Raw genomic sequence first — 20397 nt, forward strand, 5'->3', positions numbered from 1 at the left:
AGGATTATGTCTATTGTATGTCATTGTGCAAATAGTGATGGAAAATATAATGAGTCCTTGTCTATTCCGAAGTATTGATCTTCCCTGATACATATTTTATGTATATACTGTGCGTCTCCGTAAGTTCTCTTATGCCGAGCATAACCAATTGAATTGATCACACTTTTGTGGTAATTTAGTTGTGTATTCCGATTGAATTAATCATGGGTTTTCTTGTGGTTAATTTAATTGAATATTTTTGGATTCAAATTCATATTCGTACGTGATTTGTCATGTCCAAAGAAATCCTTCTTTTTTATGAAAGTAAGGTCGCTCTTGTTGTTCTTTCGGGAATGACATTTTATGGGGGAGAGTTCTTAATTGAACTTGTGCTTAATTGTCAAATCTTTGTGGGGAGTGCGGATGTGGAATATTATAGGGGTTATCTTGTATCTTTATAAACTCCTTGATGAAATCATTTAGCTTCGGCTTTATGATTGCATCTAAATAAGTTGATATGTGCTTGCATTTGGTCATGAAATGTCTCTATGAAAATTTTCATTAGGATCCCGTTTTCGTACCTTTGCCAATTTTATTGACAAAAAGGGGGAGATTAATGTGTAATTTACACTACAAATACATATGGTTTTTAGATCATTATGTAAGGGGGATTGGTTTCCATGTGAGATGGAGTATTGACTAAGGGGGAGTGATACATATCATCATAGTATTATTGTCGAAGTTGTATTGAACTTTGATGTTGTGTAATAATACTATGACACTGTAACAATGATTGAGAATTCTTTTTTTCTCATTGTTATAGCTACGGATTTTCAACAACGATGATGCTAAACTTACAACCTTTGGAATCATTGGAGTACTTGGAAGTGACGAAGATTTTGAGTAATGTTGAAGATTAGGCATGTGGAATAGCTACAAAAGTTTATTTATCTATTTTTGTATTCCATATGTATTAGTAGTTTTGTCACTAAAATTGACAAAGGGGGAGATTGTTAGAGCACTTCTCGGTCGAACTCGCATGCGTTGCTATCTCAAGCATGTTTGTCAATGTTAGTGATCAAAACTATAAGTCTTGATTTCAAGTCTACAATAGATAAGTCTCGGACTAGGATAGAAAGTATAGTTGATCTCAAGAACTCCATGACGATCATCATACAAGACGAAGAACTACTCAAGGAACTGGTGGAACTTCATCTACTAAAAGGTATGTGGAGACTTGAACTTATCTATCACTCAAAAGTCTATCTACTCTATCTCCTATCTTGATAAAAAAGTCGTTTTGCTATATAGACTTTGATTATAGACATTTGCTATTTTGGGCCGAGTTTATCTCGCTTATCTATTTCTCGAAATATGTATTGGTAAGTTCATCTTTATCTAGTGACGAAAGTCATATTATGTTTCAATCACTTGAAAATTCCTTTGCCGAAAAATAGTTTGTGAACAACAGCTATATAACGTCCTCTAAGAATGTTTCAATCATTGAAATGAAAGTTTAGAATATATAATCATTGTGTGATAACACATATATGTATAAGTCCTTATTCCTTGAACCAAAGTATGCGTACTTTGTTGATCAGGAAAACCGGAACAGAGTCCGCGAACCCAGTCCACGTACCCAGTCCGCAAACAATCGGAGGTTCTCGTTCCGAGAAAATCTCCTGGAGTTTGTAAATCATTTACAAACTTATTCCGGGTACTTAAGTCCGCGTACTTAGGTTGGTTATTTTCTAAAAACGGTTATTCGTGAACTTATACTTATATAACCTAAGGAATGCAAGTTTGCAAACCGTGGTTATAAAGTTCATGAATCGATTCGAGTGAATCAAATCGTTTTTGCTTCAATTGTGTCTTGTATACTTCTATAAGATCTAAGCAATTGAACAACTCTCTAACTAGTTCATTTGAGTCATTTGAACTAGTTATGGTAAAGAAGAATATGGTTGATATGAAGGTCTCATATGGCTAACTTTGGTTAACTACTGTTGAACCAACAAATGTACATGTTTGGGTACGGATACACAAAACTAAAACGTGCATTTCATTTGTGTGTAACAAGCTAATTTTTCGATCTAACGATTGAAAGATATTAGCTTGAATCTAATCAGGTTTTCATCTAACGGTGAATATTGAATGCTTTGTTACTAAGCTAACATTGATTGCAAACCCTGATTTGAAAGACTATATAAGGGAGAACTCTAGCAACTGGGAAACCTAATCCCCACACTTCCTGTGTGATACTAGTTGTATAAGATAGAGTCGATTCTCCTTTAACCTTAGGTTCCTACCGAGACCCTGTAGGTTAACGACTTGAAGACTTCATTGGGATTGTGAAGCCAAACCGATACTACTTTCTCGTAGTTGTGTGATCTGATCTGTCCGTTTCTATCGTATTGAGTACAATCGTAACGATTGTCTTGAGATTGATATCTCCGATAGGAAAGATATAAAAGTAATCACAAACGTCTTCGTCTCATCGTTTGTGATTCCACAATATCTTCTTCTCCATGTCGATTAAAATTATAGTGAGGTGATTGATAATACTGAGCTGTTCTTCGGGAATATAAGTTTGGTTTATCAATTGGTTCCTGTTCACCTTGATTTATCAAAAGACGGAACAAAACTCGTAGGTATTTCTGTGGGAGACAGATTTATCTATTACCGTAGACTTTTCTGTGTGATACAAATTTGTTTATTAAAGTCTTCGACTTTGGGTCGTAGCGACTCTTAGTTGTGGGTGAGATCAGCTAAGGGAATCAAGTGTGTAGTATCCTGCTGGGATCAAAGACGTAAGGAGCGCAACTGTACCTTGGATTAGTGTGAGATTGATTTGAGCTCAACTACAGTCCAGACCGAAGTTAATTTGTAGTAGGCTAGTGTCTGTAGTGGATTACTACAATGTGTGTTCAATCTGGACTAGGTCCCAGGGTTTTTCTTCATTTGCGGTTTCCTCGTTAACAAAACTTCTGGTGTCTGTGTTATTTCTTTTCCGCATTATATTTTTTTATATAATTGAAATATCACGGGTTGTGCGTTAAATCAACCAATTGGAAAATCCAACCTTTGGTTGTTGATTGAAATTGATTGGTACTTGAACATTGGTCTTTGGTACCGCTCAAATGATTTCTCTTGTATTCAATTAGACTCGCAGATTTCTATTTGCTTGAGTAAGTATTGAATCGAGAAAGAGAGATATAACTCTTTGATATACTTTTATTAAGATTGAGTATGACTGTCTAGTTGATTCTCTTAAAAGTATATTGGAGTTAGTCCATACAGATTGATAATCGAAATATTGGGTGTGGTTGTTAGACCCCCGCTTTTTCAATAATACATATCACTAATGTAAGGATATGTAAGATTTGTTACGAAACAACATTCTGCTTCTACATTCCAATGAATATTTATCTATATATAGTACAAAAAAGAATTATGATCTTCGTTTCCTGGGATTTAGAGAAAATAAACAACATTTAAATTGATATATTTTTTTTATATGGATTATTTGAAATTAGAGAAAATAATTTTTTAAAAATATTTACCACAAAATCCATAATAATATATATGCGAAAAAAGTATTTAAACGAAAATAAAAAGAATCATATTGTACTAGAAAAATTATATGTAATAAGATTTTATCACAAATTGTGTTTTTAATACGTGGAAAACGTTTAGACAAGTAAATTAGTAGTAACGTGTATAGTAAATACATTTATGAAGATAATTGAAGGCATTATCGAGTACCGTCTTCTTATATTTTTTAATTATTATTTTTTTGTAATTAATATTCATATAGTAATAAATTTTCAGCAGTAGCTACTTCTTTATATTATCATCTATGGAAGTTATTTAGTTAAATTGTCCATTAAAAATAATTGCAATAATTGATCTTCATGAATAGATCTTCTATGTATTGTTTTCCGTAATATTTATATTCAATCATTTTTTTCATGGTGGCTGGTCTCATGATCATCTTCAAAAGTTATGCTTATAACATTCATGTTCTTCCTTGAATAACTAAATATGAATACTTTTTTAGTAAAAAGATCGCATTTGTTGTTCTCTTTTGAGAATGACATCAAATAGAGGTGAGTTCTTAATTGAACTAGCGCTTAATTAATATATCTTTGGGGGGAGTGTGTTTGTGGAATTCAGGAGAGAAAAGTCCCATTAATCTCTTTAAGGTGAAAGAAACTAATTTGTGAAACTTAGTGGAATCATCATTGATGATATGATAGAATTCTTAGTGTCAATTGTTCTCCTAAGAGCAAGGGATATGGAGTGAGTGCTCTCATTCAATACGAAAGAGTTTCACTAGATTTGCTCAAATTAGGTGCTACTATGGGGTGAGAGTACTCACTAATTCATCAATGATCACTCATACACTCATTGAAGCGAAAGAGTGGGCTAAAGGGGAGACTAAGCGGCTGATTTTTAGCCGTTTGGTAAAAACACACATTGAGCGGCTGAATTTGTGCCGTTTGGATATAATTTTTAGTTTTTTTTTAAACTCTTTTACGTGGGTCCAATAGGATTTTTATAAAAAAAAAAAATACACAGGAGGCTGAAGTTCAGCCGTTTGGAGAGAATTTTTGCTCTCCCACGGTCACAAACACACTCTTTCAGTTAGACTCTCACTGGTTTTGTTAGTGAATGAGTGTTAAAAACACTCATTCCATAACCCTTTCTCTAATGGCTTAATCATGTGGAAGCCAATTCTGGTCACCTTCATCAACTTTGTGACAAAGAGGGTAAGAAAAAAATAAGTAACATATGTCTTTCGAAACATATCTTAAGGAGGAGTTAATTAATATTTGTTCTCATCATCCTATCTAAAAAAATTGACATGTAAAGGCTAAGGAGGAGTATATATTAAAAAAAGAAGTAGTATCACTATCTGTTTGAAAAATTATATTGTGCTTAAAAGTGAAAAACGATATTACTCATTGGGATAACAACTATACGCGAAATGAAAGTCATCCATGTGAATTCTGAAGGGTAAGAATATTAAAGTTTTTATCTATCACTATCGAATCTTCGATTACTTATACCTAACCCAACGAACACATGAAGAACCATAGAAGAATAAAATTAAAGTTTCAAGAAATCAAGAAAGAATCATGGCATTTGTAATGAGAGTCAAACTTGTAAAAGTTCATATGTATTTCAAAAGTTTTGTCACTAAAATTGATAAAAGGGAGATATTTTTAGAGAGAATGCTTGGTTGAACCTACACCCATTGATATAGAAAGTATGTTTTCAAATTTAGATGAAAAACTATTTCTCGATTTATAACCTAGTAAAGTTAGCTTCAGTCTAGATTATATTAGGTAGTAAACTGTTAGGTTCATCCAAGTTACTCGAGAAAATTAATGATTGAAGTTTACATGAAGAACTTCATCAAATGTTAGTAAAAAAGATTGATTTTTCTTTCAGAATATTTTCCATTCTATCTATCTATCGTAAAAAAATCAAATACTTTAGTAAATAATCGAATTGCAAAGATGGTTCTTGTCATAGACTAGATGTTCGGTTGAAGTTTATTGAAGTTTCGATGTCAAGTTCATGTTTGTTCCTTTTTCGAAACTAACATCAAGTAAATATTCTCCGATGAGTTTCGAGAATATAGGTTCACAAATATATTTAAGAAATTTATTTGAAGTTTAAAATTTATACATATTACTATATCAGATTGTGAACCTATGTTTTAAGTTCGCAAAGCTTGAAGAAAAGAAAATTCCCTGAACTCGGCTTGGTTTGAGTTCGCAAACCTATGTTTTGATTTCGAGAACCTAGTGGATAGAAAAAGATTCATGAACCCAAACTTACTTAAGTCGTAAACCTAGGTTTTGAGTTTGTGAACCTTGATTAGAAAAGATTCTCCTGATACTTTCCTAATTATGTTTGTTAACCTAAACTCTTAGGTTAGTATATCTAAAGGTTACATTGGTAATATCCCAAGAGGTAATATCGCATTATTATGGTGCATCATGTCAGTGGTGGATGCCCGAAGGAGATGTTGCACCATCATGGAAGATTACTTCAGTGGGTGACTGGCCGAGAGCATTGTTACACCATGATAGTGCATCATTCAAGTTGGCTGTCGGGCCAAAACTGGATTTTGCACCACCATGGCGCATTATTCAAGATGCATGGAAAAACGACCATGAATAGTGAAGCAAGCATGTCAACTGATCCCCAATTTTTAGTTGTAAAAATATCAATGAGACATATACAGAAAGGGATAGTTGGTTGAAGGTGCATATACCATAGATGCACTAGTAAGATTCAAAGTTTAGCTGATAAAGCCATAATGATGTGTGGCGCGTTAGTTACTCGAGAGAGCTTCTTAATGCTTTGGCATCATTATTGAGGCGTTGGTAAGTGCACCACCACGATGAAAAATAAAAGAAAGGTCAATGCAAATTCTTGTTTATCATTTGCAAAAGACCATTTGGCCTAAGAAGACTAGGCTATGCTTGGCTTTTGTCCTTGCAATACGAGTTGACTTTAGTTGCTTGTCCATAAGACTTATGAATTACAGTCTGTGCTTCATCCCTTCTTCGTAGGGTATGTATGCAGCCGCAATTAGTTGCAACATTAATGGTCCAACATTTTTGTCGCTCATATCATCTAACTGGGGATATGATTACGATATTTTGATAACTCCTATCATCTAGCTCGGTATTGCGACGCAAGCGATGATTGTTTCCATGCTTGATCAGGTGGTAACATTCCTTGGATGCTCATGAGCTTGACTGATAAACCCTTGGCTCGAGCAATACCAATGCATGCTTTATGCTCTATGCCAAAGCGAAGTAAGGAAGCAAAAATAAGCTTGCAATGGTCCATGCACAAGTCCAAGGCATGCATTATGCCTGGACGGTACTCAGAAGCCAGTGATGCACTTAAGGAAGCATGCTTGCAAAGGCAAATGGACATGCATTTTCCTGATGCAACTTTCAAGTCGATGGTATCCTCTTCAAAAGCAAGCCCTAAATCTCAATTAAAATAACCAATTCATCCAATTCTTGATGGATTAATAATTACTCCTTCCGTTCTTTTTTAATAGGCTGGTTTCTATAAATAAATGTTTCAAAAAAATAGGCCGGTTTCCTAATTGGGAAAATCAAATGTTACTTTGATTTTCCGGGACCACTTTTCTCTTAACTTCTTTTGATGACAAGTGTCATGTGGACCATTTTACTTTACTTCTTTTGCTGACAAGTGTCATGGGGACCATTTCACTTCACTTCTTTTATTGACTAAGTGTCATGAGGACCACTTTCAATGATTAGTTCTCTTAATTTCCTTAAATTTCTCTAAAAACAAAACCAGCCTATTAAAAAAGAACGGAGGGAGTATTTACTAAAACTCGCTAATAGCATAAAGTTTATTGAAAATAAATCAAATAAACAAAAAAACTTGTATTTTTCTAGTTCCTCTTAATTGCTTTGATACGCATCACAAAGTACTTTTGATCTAAATGGATGTTGACCAAGTTAAGTAATCTTTGTTCAGTAGCGAGAAAGAGATCTTGATTTGAAATAATTGGTACTTGACGTTTTGCTCTTTTCTAATTTTGGTAACTTTTGTTGTATATACTTTTATTCTATTAATCGTAACATCAAACTAATAGTGATAATACTCTGCAGGAATTGCTCAACTACTACGATCGTGACAATGTCACAACCTCTGGAAATAACCACTACTATTTTAGTGGCGATACATGGAGCATGCTTATGGTGGTTAGAACAACAACATACAATAGATAAACATCTAACTCACAAAACCTGGTCAATTTCATCACCAGAGTGATCAAGACACAATGTTGTCTGTGGCATATGATCAAAATGAGAGACCTACTGCAATCTATTCAACATCATACAATGCACTATATTTATAGAGAGGAAAACTACGCGACGGATGCACTAGCAAATCGGGAAGTAGACAGAAGTCATTGGAGATTCTTTGAAACAACCTTTAGGAAATATATATAAATACGCGCTTTTTAAGACAATATGTAATTGACGATTCCATGGTTATGAGGGTAACATACTCACACATTATTTCTTTTTAGTTTAAATTAATATAATATGCTTAAGATAATAATGGGACTTTGTTAAAATATGATCTTTTACCGATGGTACTCATCGTGTTTTAAATGGACTTGCATGATAAAATAAGTACAAAAACAAAAAATTAAAATTTGGGCCTCAACAAATTGAGGCTCTAGGCAACAGCCTAGCTGGCCTAGTCCATAAGACGGCTCTGGCGTGTGAGAGACTGAGGAAGAGAAGAGGAAGAGGAGAAAGATGATAGAGGCGGTGGTGGTGATGAACACACAGGGGAAACCCAGGCTAACGAAATTCTACAATTATGTGGTTTGAAAATCTCACTTTTCTATGTTAACATTCCGATCTCAAGTTTTCTCTGTAAGAAGAAGTTCTTCTGGTTAATGTTATTAACGATGGGTGTGTGTTTGATTTTGAAATTAGACTATGGAGAAGCAGCAAGAAATTGTACGGAGCATATATGGAGGTTCAATCTCAATCTCTATTGATTCTGTTTTCTAGACTAAATTACTCAAACCTGATGGATCTGTGGATACCCAAATCATGGGTTATCATCAAATCTTCTTCTTCTTCTTCTTCTTCCTCCATGAAAGTTTTTTTCTTCTTGGGCATCAAATGTGTTTAGTTATAGAGGAAATTTGGTATATTATTTGTTATTGTTGATTAATTTTTTGTCTCCTGTGTTTTGTGTTTCTTTCTCATACAGTCTTGTGTAGTAGAGCTGAGAATGTGAGCAACTTCATTAAAGCTGATTCAATCTTCGGTCCGGTATGTAGCACCGCTATGATGTCATAATTTGCCTATTCTTAGTTAGCCTCATTTATAACTGTTCAATGAAATTATAACATTTAGAACGATGTTGTGTGTTGCCATTCTAGCTCCTTATCTAGGTGGGTATGGTTAAGGGGAAAGAGATTGATACTGGATTTTTCTGTTACTGCCTTGTAATTGGATAAAACCTAAAAACCGTTTATGAATTGATAACTTGTTACATCGGTGGATTAATGGATAAACGTCATTGATATTGTCATAGTTCAATTGTTCAGTTAATCCTTGGTCACAAATTTGGATGATGTCACCATTCTCGGATTTGCATTGTAGCTTTTTTTGGCCATAATTAGAAGCTTCATGCCCAAATTTTGATTTTTCTCTTTCTTTTTCTTCAGGAAACTCGACTAGTATACAAGCACTATGCCACGTTGTACATTGTTTTCGTGTTTGATAGCTCTGAGAACGAGCTAGCTATGCTTGATCTTATTCAAGGTACCTCGCACTATCATTTCCTTTTCTTGTGGAAGAAACTCATTATCCTAAGATGGAGTGGCCACTCCAGTATAGAGATTCATTTTTCTTACATGCATTATCTTTCTGCCATATATTGATTAACCTGAAGGCTGGGAAATATTGTTTGTGTATTGAATGATGAAGAGGAGGCGATGAGGGATTGTCCATGTTACAAAAAACCTTGTTCTCGTCATCCTAAATTAGGCATGATTTGAGGAATTAACCAGCTTTCAATAGGCATATTTATTTCCTTTGATTGGTATTTATTAGTCTATAACTGCAAGCATCTCACTGGTTGTAGGCTTCAAACATACTAGTGTGTAAGTACTACTATTTTAGTTACGTATCTGGTGAGAGTTACTAGATCTTGGATCTGGTTGACTAATAGGATGGAGTTTGACTTATTTCACATGAACTCTTTGTTCCTTTCAGTTTTTGTGGAGACCTTGGACAAGTGCTTCAAGAATGTGTGCGAGCTTGATGTTGTCTTCAATTTTAGCAAGGTCTTCATTCTCTTATATTCATTTCTATTTTCTGTTTTTGGTAGATAAAAATCTATTCTAGTTGCATTATTTCGTTTCATACACCTAAGCACATGAGCGTTTGACGCTCAAGACAACTGAGGAAATCGAAGTTCAAGTCATAAGTAGATAACCGTTACAACTGACAAGATAGGGATCTCGGTCCTGTGAGTCCCAACTCCCACCAAATTGAGTATTCTTGGCCTAGTTTAGAATTTAAACTTATGATGTCTGCTATTTTTGTTTGAATGCAGCACCAAATCTTTTCATTTATTTTCTGGATTCATGTCACTCTGCAGATTCACACAATTCTGAATGAAATCATATTTGGAGGTCAAGTGCTTGAAACAAGCTCGACAGAAGTTATGAAAGCTGTTGAAGAAATCACCAAGTCCTCTTTCTTTCTCTCTCTCTCTCTCGCACTTTCTTTCTTAAAATATATTTGTTTTTATTCATGTTGCCTCTCCATCTTGGGTCATGGTACTTCTCGTTTGTTTTATTGCAGGTTGGAGAAGGCGTCAAATGCCATCACACTCCCAAGATCTGTCTCCGGCTGGCAGGTCCGGTAGCATTAGCAAGGCTGGCCAGAGAAGTCAAGCATGTGTGTATTCTGTTCTTGATACATATAAACCTGTGGCATTTTTGTTGGGAACTCTATTAGTGGAAGACTTGCATATGGAAAACCTGCTACTACAGAAGAAGCAGCTCTTGTACTGGCTCTTTGTACTGGTTCGGTTATTGATAACAACATTATGTATAGCTTAAGGATTCAGATTTGCTCTTGTGCAGAAAATGATGATTTAATAACGTTCTTTCAACAGAAACTTATCACTGAAAATGAATGAGGGGGTGGAAGGTTTGACTAGGAGGTTCACTTGGTTTTGTCTCATACAAGGTTTGAGGTATGTTCAACAGTCAATGGCATGACCATGAGCACCTACCTCTGTATATTGGCGTCAAATAGAGAATAATGACCGTTTGTTTTTCCGTCATGATGGTTTTTTTCTTTTTCTTGGATGTTGAATACACTGTATGAACATTTGCTGAGAGAAATTGGCACAGAAGTTGCTGGCTCTGGAGATTTTCTGATTCCTTGTCCGAAGTATCACAAGTGAGTTTGGTTTTAGGCAAGCACACAGTAACCAACTATTTAGGCGAGAAGACTCTGCTCGATGTTCATTGTCAGTCGAAAGGTGGTGATCTTGGTCAACATAAATAAAACTTGAGATCCATTTTTTACATTAGGAAATTCACATGCAGTAATCTACAATGCTCAGTTCCTAAATAGACTTTCTAATATGATCAAAATAAATAAATAAATAGACTTTCTAAGCTAATTAAAACTTAAACTGAGTTTATCAAACTAACATCAAACTAAAACTAAACTGCACCAGTTTGAAGAGCTGCTTCTTTATTTGCGGGATCATATCCCATCTGAGATTGAAACACAACAAATGCACACGTTTAGTAATCAAAAGGATTATTATTATTATTACATTGATTGATAAGCACATTAATATACAATGCACTTACAATTCAAGTACAACAAAAGCCAACTGTTGAAAGGGAAAACACATTCGAGCGCTACAAATCGGGGACAGAAATAAAGAAAAACAAACGCATGCAAGAACGGATCATAAATGAGAGCCATATAATGATGTCTTCCTTCCATGTGAAAGTACTGTGTGCATAGAGATTATGAAATCACTGCATAAGGCTGACCTGATACTCAGTAAAGCCCATTGCGTCCATACAAACCAAAATCAGCACCATATCCATGATGAGGGAGGGAAGAAGTGTGGATCTGCTGATGGTTTGGAATGATAGTTGGTTTTGTTTCAAAGGTGATAGTAGAGCTACTTTCACTATGAGATGTACCACTACTACTCATTCCTGGATTTTCCCCCGGTAAATATGAAGTGAGCAACAATTCATCTGCTCGATCAGCGACCTTATTTTTGAGGTCGTCAATAGCAGCACTTAATTGTTCCAACTCATGTACTCCCAAGTCATCAATAGGATCCCACCAAAATTGTTTCTTATTTTCTTTCATCAGTTTTTTTAACTCCGCTCCTCTTTTTTTCTCAGCTTCCAACCTGGTAAGTGCTTCGGTATACTCTCTGTTGAGTTCACGAATTTTGGCTTCACGATGAGCCGTGACAAGTGGAGTTGGAGACATGTTATCCGCCTGATGAGAGTTTCCAGAGAGGTAGCGGTCGATAATATTTTGAGGATGAGTGAAAGAAAAAGGTTTTCCAGCGGGTGAAAATACGATGATAGCAATCTCAGCACCACAAAGGGTAGAAAGTTCATGAGCCTTCTTAAAAACACCTCCTCTACGTTTAGAGAAGGTAACTTGTCTTGCATCTTCTTTCTCAATTCTTTTGATTTCGATTTTTTGTCGACCCATGCTTGGTTTTCTTGTCACTGCCATGATGCAAAGCAAATGCGAAATTTGGGTTTTCTCTCTTGGAGTGGTGATATTGTGGCAAGTAATAAGAGGTGTGAAGGAGATGGAGATATAAAGGGGTCGAGACTTGTGAGTTGTGTATGTACGTAATGAATGGTCTCTTAAAAATAATAGTTGTCTGATTTAAATTCATGCATTAATTAAATATTTAGAGTCATAATTCTTTTTTATTACCATTTTTACAGTAAGAAAGAAACAAATCTTATCTAGTGAGTGATGAAAGTAATTATGTGCATGATAGTTTTGATGACCCTTCCATTTGTAAACGTCTGTATTCATTTGACCTTATAACTAGCGCTGTAATGGGGAAGTTTTTAACTGATGCATTTAGGGCAGGTAATAAAATGGAACCGTTTTTAGAATGAATCTTAGAACTAATTAAATTTAGATCTAAGACGGGTTCCTATGGTAAATGCCTAAAGGTGGCCTGGCAAACTGGCCGAGCCACTATGGGAGAAAAGCTAAGCGGTCGAGTCTCGACCGGTAGCGGTGTAGTCTACACCGTTCGGTGATTTCAAACCTCCGACGGCTCTTTCTCCACCGCCATTAAAAGGGAAAAAATTCACACAAAAATTACACCAAATTTTTTACACAAAAAATTTCCATCTTTCTATCTTATTATCTTTCAAAATGGCAAAGTTTGAATCCCAACTTGACTTGGCTACCCAACTTGATTTCTGGAGTGGTGCTTGAATTCTCCCTTAATAAGATATGCGAAGGTTTTAAAGAAATATGTAAAAATCAAAGAAGTATACAAGTTTTGGATATTAACCAAATCAAACCTCCAACTAAGAGAAGACCAAGAAAAGTTCAAGGGAAAGAAAATTTGAAGGCAAAGAAGAAGATAAACAAAGGAGACTCTATTCATGAGCGCATTGATTGGAAGTTTGGTGAAATGAAGAAGATAAACAAGATGAAGAACATTGTCCCAAATTTTTACTTTTAAAGTCTTTATTGTAAGTTATGTCATTATCTACATGAATGAAAGATGCACTAATGTAAATTAAAATTCTAAACTTTTAATGAAAGATGCACTAGTTTTATATTAATATATCTTAAAATTAGAATTTGATACCATTCATACAAACGAAAGATGCATCATATTCGGGCATTTATTCTAAACTGATCATATTTGGGCAACACCCTCAAGATTATTTGGGCAACACCCTCAAGATAAGATAACAACCCTCAAAGTGATAATTTTGACCAACTCTGTTGCGCCATTCGAGCCGACACAGTTGCTCCACATCATTTGCGTTTTGGCCATTTTGTCGGTTTCGATAGCCTTCAGCAAGTACAACATCCCACAACTTCACATCCTTGCTGATTATTCCAAAGCGACGACACGATCCGTCTGCATTTCGATTATTGAGGTTCAATGTTTCTTCTTGAAATCTCTGAAATATGCGACTCCATACAACCTCTTGATGTTGATTTTGTCCACCATCGTCCATATCTTGCATAACAAAAACATAATGCCTGCAAATGGATCCGTCTTCAGATATGCTAAATTTGCGAGTTTGACTCGAACTGACATATTGGATTTGTGGAGTGAAAGAATGGAGATTGAAGAAATGGTGTGAGTTGAAATGAAATTTGATATTGTATTTATAGGCAGATGAAATTAAGACCGTTGGATGAGATGATACGATCGATCTAGTCTACACCGCTGACGGTGGACAGTACACCTAACGGTGTAAACTACACCGAGCGGTCTAGTCTCGACCGCTCGGTGGAACCTTGATCTGGCCTGGCTAAGTGGCAAATTTGTCACATAGCCAGGCCAGTTTGCCAGTTTCCTCCCTCCATAGTGGGTGCTTAAATGGTAAACAATCATGTTTGCCACACCCATAGGAAGGGGCCTAAGCAATCTATCCAGTCTGGTTGTGGTCATTTTTTGTTGGATCATTATATTTTTGGCACCTAATATATATCATAAAATCCGTATTTTCAGATGGATTGCACAAACAATCTAATGTGCCTGCCATTCAGACGTGGCATGCATCTAATTTAGGTATCCCTCTCAAAGTAACTATCATTCGATTCTATGTTTTGCATGCAGTGACCAGGCATTAACTATTTGAGATAAACATTGAGCCGTGACGAACAAGCCATTCCTTCTCTTGACCACTTAGTTACTACACAGGCTGCGTTAAACCCATGGCCTATAGCACCTTTTACCCTAATAAAAATATCTATCTTTTATTTGGAAATATAAAATTATGCCTTGCAAATGATTACGTTAAGCAGTAAAACTTTAGAAATTTTTTGTATACCTATTCTAAATCGGGAAAAGATGAATAACTCTAATCGGGAAAAGAGAGAAAAAAAACAATTCTAACTCTAATACTATGTGTTGTCTTTTCTCTATTAAAGTTAGAATAGGTATACTAAAAATTTCCCGATTTTCGATCAGGATTTATCTAACCTAAGCTAAGATTGAGGGAGCCTGTTCTAACTCTAAGTTCATTTAAAACTCAAGAACGTAATATATTTCCATAGTCAATCATAGTTTTGGTTAGACTTGATTTCTAATCGCCTTCCTCGAACTGATACTCTATAAGGTGTTCATTCCCAACGTCTCTCGCAACTTGAGAAGCGTTTCATTCTTTAACGGCTTTGTGAAAATATTAACAACTTGTTCATCACTTAGACAGAACTCCATGATCATGTCATTGTCATATACCTCATGAGTGTAGTGATACTTGATATCAACATGCTTGTATCTTCCATGGAAAACTGGATTTTTTGTGAGGACTATAGCTGACTTGTTATCGCTACACAAAACTATCTTCCCATGATTAAGTGACTTAGAAGGAGCAACCATATATTCCGCTTCTGGAATCGAAATAGTAACCACCTATAGCTTCTTTGATGAATATGAGAAAAATCCTGATCGGAAATTTGATGCGTATTGTAACAAATTACTAAAAATATAATCAATAATTAACTAATAATATAGCGGTAGAAGGATCGTTCCCATAGAAAGTTGTGTAATTGATAAGTTATTGGATTAGAAAATTAAAATAAAGTAGATATTAAAATGGGGATTGGATTAATTAAACTGACTAAACAAAACAAAATAAGAATAAAAGATGATTAAGAGTCATTCGTCGTTACTAAACATTAACTCGCTTAGTATACTCGTTTACTCTTCATTAAAATCATTTATCAACAACCGTAGAATAGCATGTACGCTTAGCTATCCCAAAAATTTCTAGTATCACTAGTAGCAAGTATGCTTCGTCTATGGATTCTATCTGTTTGAGTCACCATGAAGTAAGCTCTCAAAGTGTAACCCAGTCAAACGCTCCAGAAATTATGAATTTAGGTTAATCCCAATAGATAAACTCAGTATGCTCGGTTCACTTGCTGATGTTGTCTTTGCACAAGATTGCTTCACTAAATCCCTCAGCAAGGTCTCACATTTTCTACTTGTATAGGAGATGATTAATAATTTTGGATCGTTCAAATATCTACTAGCACTAGAATGATCAATATATTAATTCAAGTGTACACTTGAATAATCTAGAAACCAATCATAAACCTTATACATAGAAAATAAAATCAACAAGATGATAAAAATTCCAAAAAACCTTAAATACTAATTACGTTTCACGCCCAAAACATAGAAATCATCCTCAATAAATAAAAACATAACTACGTGTGATTAACGATTTCCCAGTTGTAAACCCTAGATTATTTAATGTAAAATAAAAGTGCATATCAGATGTGAAAACTTAATCAAAAACTTACGTAGAAGCCTCCTTAAATAGGTATCCAAATTGTAGACGTGCGTGCATGAATCCCGGTAAAAGTAAGGTGTCAAAACTCACGAAAAATAGCCAAAAGAAGTCCACGCCCAAAATACGGTCGTGAAAAGAATTGCTGGACAACCACTGAGCTTGCGCTATTAATTGTTAAAACCAGGCCCAACGTGTTTAGACTTTGGCTTGTCAGTCTTCCAAAACTGACAGTCATATTCTTCTTGATCAAGTGACAATAAATCTTTATCATACGACACATTTACCTCGAGAAAATCCAAATTTCCTGGATTTTAAGTCTTTTCGTTAAAGTCTCAGACACGTTTTTGACAGAGAAAATTAGTTTTTTTCTGGAATTTGCAACCCGCTGAAGACATTTTATCTCCTTATAGCATTCCTAATGGAATGTTCTCAAATTCCTAAATTGTAGGCCACCTAAGATTTTATTCCATTTTGAGAACAAAAAATAACGTCTCCAACGGGAACCTATAAGACAAAGTAAATATAACGTGGGAGGTGGTAACAATTACATCATCTAAGAGCATCTCCAATGGATCCTCAGGTTTTTCCTACGTGTTATTCCTTGAAAACATCTTTAACATAAAAATTTCTTAGTTTTAGGAATTTTTATAAAATCTTCTCCAATGGATTGGAGTTGAAGATAATCAATAGTAAACATGTACTAATGCTATTGGCTAAAGAATTTTTTTCTTTTAAATGTCTAACTGCTTTTCTATATACTGTCCAATGAAACTGCTGACTATGATCCTCACATCCTAAAAGATATCCTCTAAAACCCGAGGATCATGTAAATGATGTAACTATAACCAACTTCCACATCATCTTCACATTGCTTTTAGAGGTTCCCAATGGAGATGATTTTTTATCAAAATATCCTAAAATCCTATGTGGCCTACGATTTAGGAAGTGAAGAAAGTCTCGTTGGAGATGCTCTAAGAGAGTCTCTATTTTTAGAGGATCTTCTTTAGGATGTGAGCAATCTAAATCAACAATTTTAATGAAAATAAATAGTGAAACGGTTAAGTCTTTAAAAGACAAGATCCTCTAACCAATATTATTAATACACGTAGGTTATTAATTCCCTTCAAAACTTATCAGTTGGAGAGGGTCTCTTTTACATTCCTAAATTTATGTAATTTTGATCGTAAGGATGTCTTCAAGGGAATAACACGTCGGAAATACCCGGAGGATATATTGGAGATGCTCTTAGTTTGATCAATTTCATTTATTACCATATTTCGATAAAGTGCAGTAACATCATCTAACTCCAACCCCATTTTGAACAAGCTCTTCTCTGTTGAACCCGTGAATCTTCATCACAAGTCATCATAATGGCAGCAACCACGATTTACTTTGTCTTCCATCTCGAGACCATCATCATTGCGAACGTCATTGATCACTGCTAAACCAAAGATACACATTAATCTCAACAACATCCTCCAGCTTCATCCCCAATCTTTGTCAACCACCGGAAGTATACCATCATCAGCATGTATCATGATTTGAGATCATTAATTTGCGGTCCTTGTTCACTGTCATTGCTGATGTCGACAACAATTCAAACCCACGATAAAACCATTATATTCTTCCCAGTCATTCGAGCATCTAATACTTTTTCCATCAATGGCATGCAACAAGAAAAATATTTTTGTCTTCAATCTTCAATAGTCTTCCGTATCTGCAAAATAACAAACTTGATTCCTGACTTATGATCGAGCACTCATAGAACAAAGTCTGTTAACAATGGATGATCACAAGTTAATGTTAAACTCGTTTGAGTGACCTTATGTCAGAAAAGAATGCTCTCAAGAATAATCAAACTAGGTGCAAATAAAGAGCTAACCGCTGTTAGTCAATCAAATCAATAACCGAAAGCTAAAATAACAATGATATTTTAGTTTCCCACCAACGGTGCTAGTAGACGCTTTTTGATCCCAAAGAAGTCTTTACTAGAGAATAAGAGATTTCGCCTAATTAGGTTACTCTTCTCTCGAAGATAATATTATGAGAAGACTATTAGTCGGCTACACCAGAAACAACAAAGATGAAGTTTTCCTGGCTCAGGATAAGTTTGTGAGAAGAACAAACTTTACTATTTATAGATCAAGGTAGTTTGGACACCAAGGAATTTCCATAACCGAACATATTCTTAAGATATGCAATAAAACACCTAATTTCGGTTTTATAAATTCCAACCAATATCCAACAGTATAACCGAAATCTTCATGGACTACTCAATATCATCTAGCACTTAACTAATATATATTCCCATAGATATGTTTTGATTGGTGGTAAAACAAAACATATTAATTTCGGAATGTCAATAAGATTCTCTACTATTTCAGTTTGGGATCTCACCTTGAGTAGCAAGGTATATCTTTGAACAATTAAGAAATAAGATTTCAGCACATATTCAAATTACTCACTATGTCGACATCTTGAACGTTTCTATTTTCCAAACCCAATCTCCAAATCACACAAATCCTAAAGTGTATGCGACTTAGAGAAATCGGTTTTGCCTATTTGGACTAGTTCTACCATAATACCCAAAGCAAGTTAGGATCAGTTCTACCTTGACTCTCAATATAGGTAGGGCGTGGTTCTACCTTTTCTCTTTTATACCTACTACACCTACTACAGGGTGATCATCACCAAAAGGTAGATCATACCAAGACATACCAAAAATTTATAGACCGGATGTTGTTTCTTCGCCAACCTTTACTAAAAATAGTAAAATTGCCATCACATCTAATCGAATTTTCGATTAGTCTAAAGTTCCTACGAAAGGAGCCTCAGATGATAATGAATACTAAGAGGACACCTCTCTCTTTTCTTGTTCTGTATGTAGTTATTTGAGTAGGGTTATGAATTAATGTCCTCATAGTTGCAAATATGAAACACAACAAATGCTCACGTTTATGAATTAAAAGGATTATTATTATTACATTGATAAGCACATTAATATACAATGCACTTAGAATTCAAGTACAACAAAAGCCAACAGTTGAATGGGAAAGAACAAACGCATTCGAGCGCAACAAATCGGGGACAGAAATAAACAAAAGCAAACGCAGGCAAGAACGGATCATAAATGAGAGTCATATAATGATGGCTCCCTTCCCTGTGGTGCATAGAGATTATGAAATCACTGAATGACGCTGACCTGATACTTAGTAAAGCCCGTTGCGTCCATACAAACCAAAGTCAGCACCATATCCATGATGAGGGAGGGAAGAAGTGTGGATCTGGTGATGGTCTGGAATGATAGTTGGTTTTGTTTCAAAGGTGATAGTAGAACTATTTTCACTATGAGATGTACCACTACTACTCATTCCAGGATTTTTCCCTGGTAAATATGAAGTGAGCAACAATTCATCTGCTCGATCATCAACCTTAATTTTGAGGTCGTCAATAGCAGCACTTAATTGTTCCAACTCATGCACTCCCAAAACATCAATAGGATCCCACCAAAATTGTTTCTTATTTTCTTTCATCATCTTTTTTTAACTCCTTTCCTCTTTTTTTCCCAGCTTCCAACCTGTTAAGTGCTCCAGTATACTCTCTGTTGAGTTCACGAATTTTGGCTTCACGATGAGCCGTGACAAGTGGAGTTGGAGACATGTTATCTGCCTGATGAGAATTTCCATAGAGGTAGCGGTCGATAATATTTTGAGGATGAGTGAAAGAAAAAGGTTTTCCAGCGGGTGAAAATACGATGATAGCAATCTCAGCACCACAAAGGGTAGAAAGTTCATGAGCCTTCTTAAAAACACCTCCTCTACGTTTAGAGAAAGTAACTTGTCTTGCATCTTCTTTCTCAATTCTTTTGATTTCGATTTTTTGTCGACCGATGCTTGGTTTTCTTGTCACTGCCATGATGCAAAGCAAATGCGAAATTTGGGTTTTCTCTGAGATTTTTCTCTCTCTTGGAGTGGTGATATTGTGGGAAGTAATAAGAGGTGTGAAGGAGATGGAGATTTAAAGGGGTCAAGACTTGTGAGTTTTGTATGTACGTAGTGAATGGTCTCTTAAAAATAATAGTTGTCTGATTTAAATTCATTATTAATTAAATATTTAGAGTCTTAATTCTTTTTTATTACCATTTTTACAGTAAGAAAGAAACAAATCTTATCTAGTGAGTGATGAAAGTAATTATGTGCATGATAGTTTTGATGACCCTTCCAGTTGTAAACGTCTGTATTCATTTGACCTTATAACTAGCGCTGCAATGGGCAAGTTTTTAACTGATGCATTTAGGGCAG

At 35.2% G+C, this 20397-nt stretch overlaps 3 protein-coding genes across 3 annotated transcripts; 1 reads left to right on the forward strand and 2 right to left on the reverse strand.

Moving 5' to 3' along the window:
- The first annotated feature begins 8223 nt into the window (after positions 1-8223).
- Positions 8224-10969, forward strand: LOC113288644 (AP-3 complex subunit sigma-like). The gene is made up of 7 exons (XM_026537737.1): positions 8224-8384; positions 8499-8541; positions 8782-8843; positions 9242-9338; positions 9792-9862; positions 10180-10271; positions 10386-10969. Exons 1-7 carry the CDS (start codon positions 8316-8318, stop codon positions 10447-10449), a joined length of 498 nt encoding a protein of 165 aa, XP_026393522.1. The 5' UTR covers positions 8224-8315; the 3' UTR covers positions 10450-10969.
- A 640-nt stretch (positions 10970-11609) lies between these two features.
- On the reverse strand, positions 11610-12314 carry LOC113291215 (agamous-like MADS-box protein AGL61). Its single transcript, XM_026540775.1, has one exon. The coding sequence runs from the start codon at positions 12312-12314 to the stop codon at positions 11610-11612; it is 705 nt and encodes a 234-aa protein (XP_026396560.1).
- A 6991-nt stretch (positions 12315-19305) lies between these two features.
- On the reverse strand, positions 19306-20011 carry LOC113291216 (agamous-like MADS-box protein AGL61). The gene is made up of 2 exons (XM_026540776.1): positions 19674-20011; positions 19306-19555 (listed from the first exon to the last, which is right to left on the reverse strand). Exons 1-2 carry the CDS (start codon positions 20009-20011, stop codon positions 19306-19308), a joined length of 588 nt encoding a protein of 195 aa, XP_026396561.1.
- Between the last annotated feature and the right edge of the window lie 386 nt (positions 20012-20397).

This window comes from Papaver somniferum, chromosome 6 (assembly GCF_003573695.1).
Source record: "Papaver somniferum cultivar HN1 chromosome 6, ASM357369v1, whole genome shotgun sequence".
Taxonomy (NCBI): Eukaryota; Viridiplantae; Streptophyta; class Magnoliopsida; order Ranunculales; family Papaveraceae; genus Papaver; species Papaver somniferum.

Excerpts from the sequence above, each read along its gene's own strand:
- LOC113288644 (XM_026537737.1), top strand. The coding sequence starts at position 8,316 with ATGATAGAGGCGGTGGTGGTGATGAACACACAGGGGAAACCCAGGCTA. Across the intron at positions 8,385-8,498 it reads CGAAATTCTACAATTATGTG|ACTATGGAGAAGCAGCAAGA; the intron begins GTTTGAAAATCT and ends TTTTGAAATTAG. Across the intron at positions 9,863-10,179 it reads TTGTCTTCAATTTTAGCAAG|ATTCACACAATTCTGAATGA; the intron begins GTCTTCATTCTC and ends GTCACTCTGCAG.
- LOC113291215 (XM_026540775.1), bottom strand. The coding sequence starts at position 12,314 with ATGGCAGTGACAAGAAAACCAAGCATGGGTCGACAAAAAATCGAAATC.
- LOC113291216 (XM_026540776.1), bottom strand. The coding sequence starts at position 20,011 with ATGGCAGTGACAAGAAAACCAAGCATCGGTCGACAAAAAATCGAAATC. Across the intron at positions 19,556-19,673 it reads TATACTGGAGCACTTAACAG|TGCTGCTATTGACGACCTCA; the intron begins GTTGGAAGCTGG and ends GGAACAATTAAG.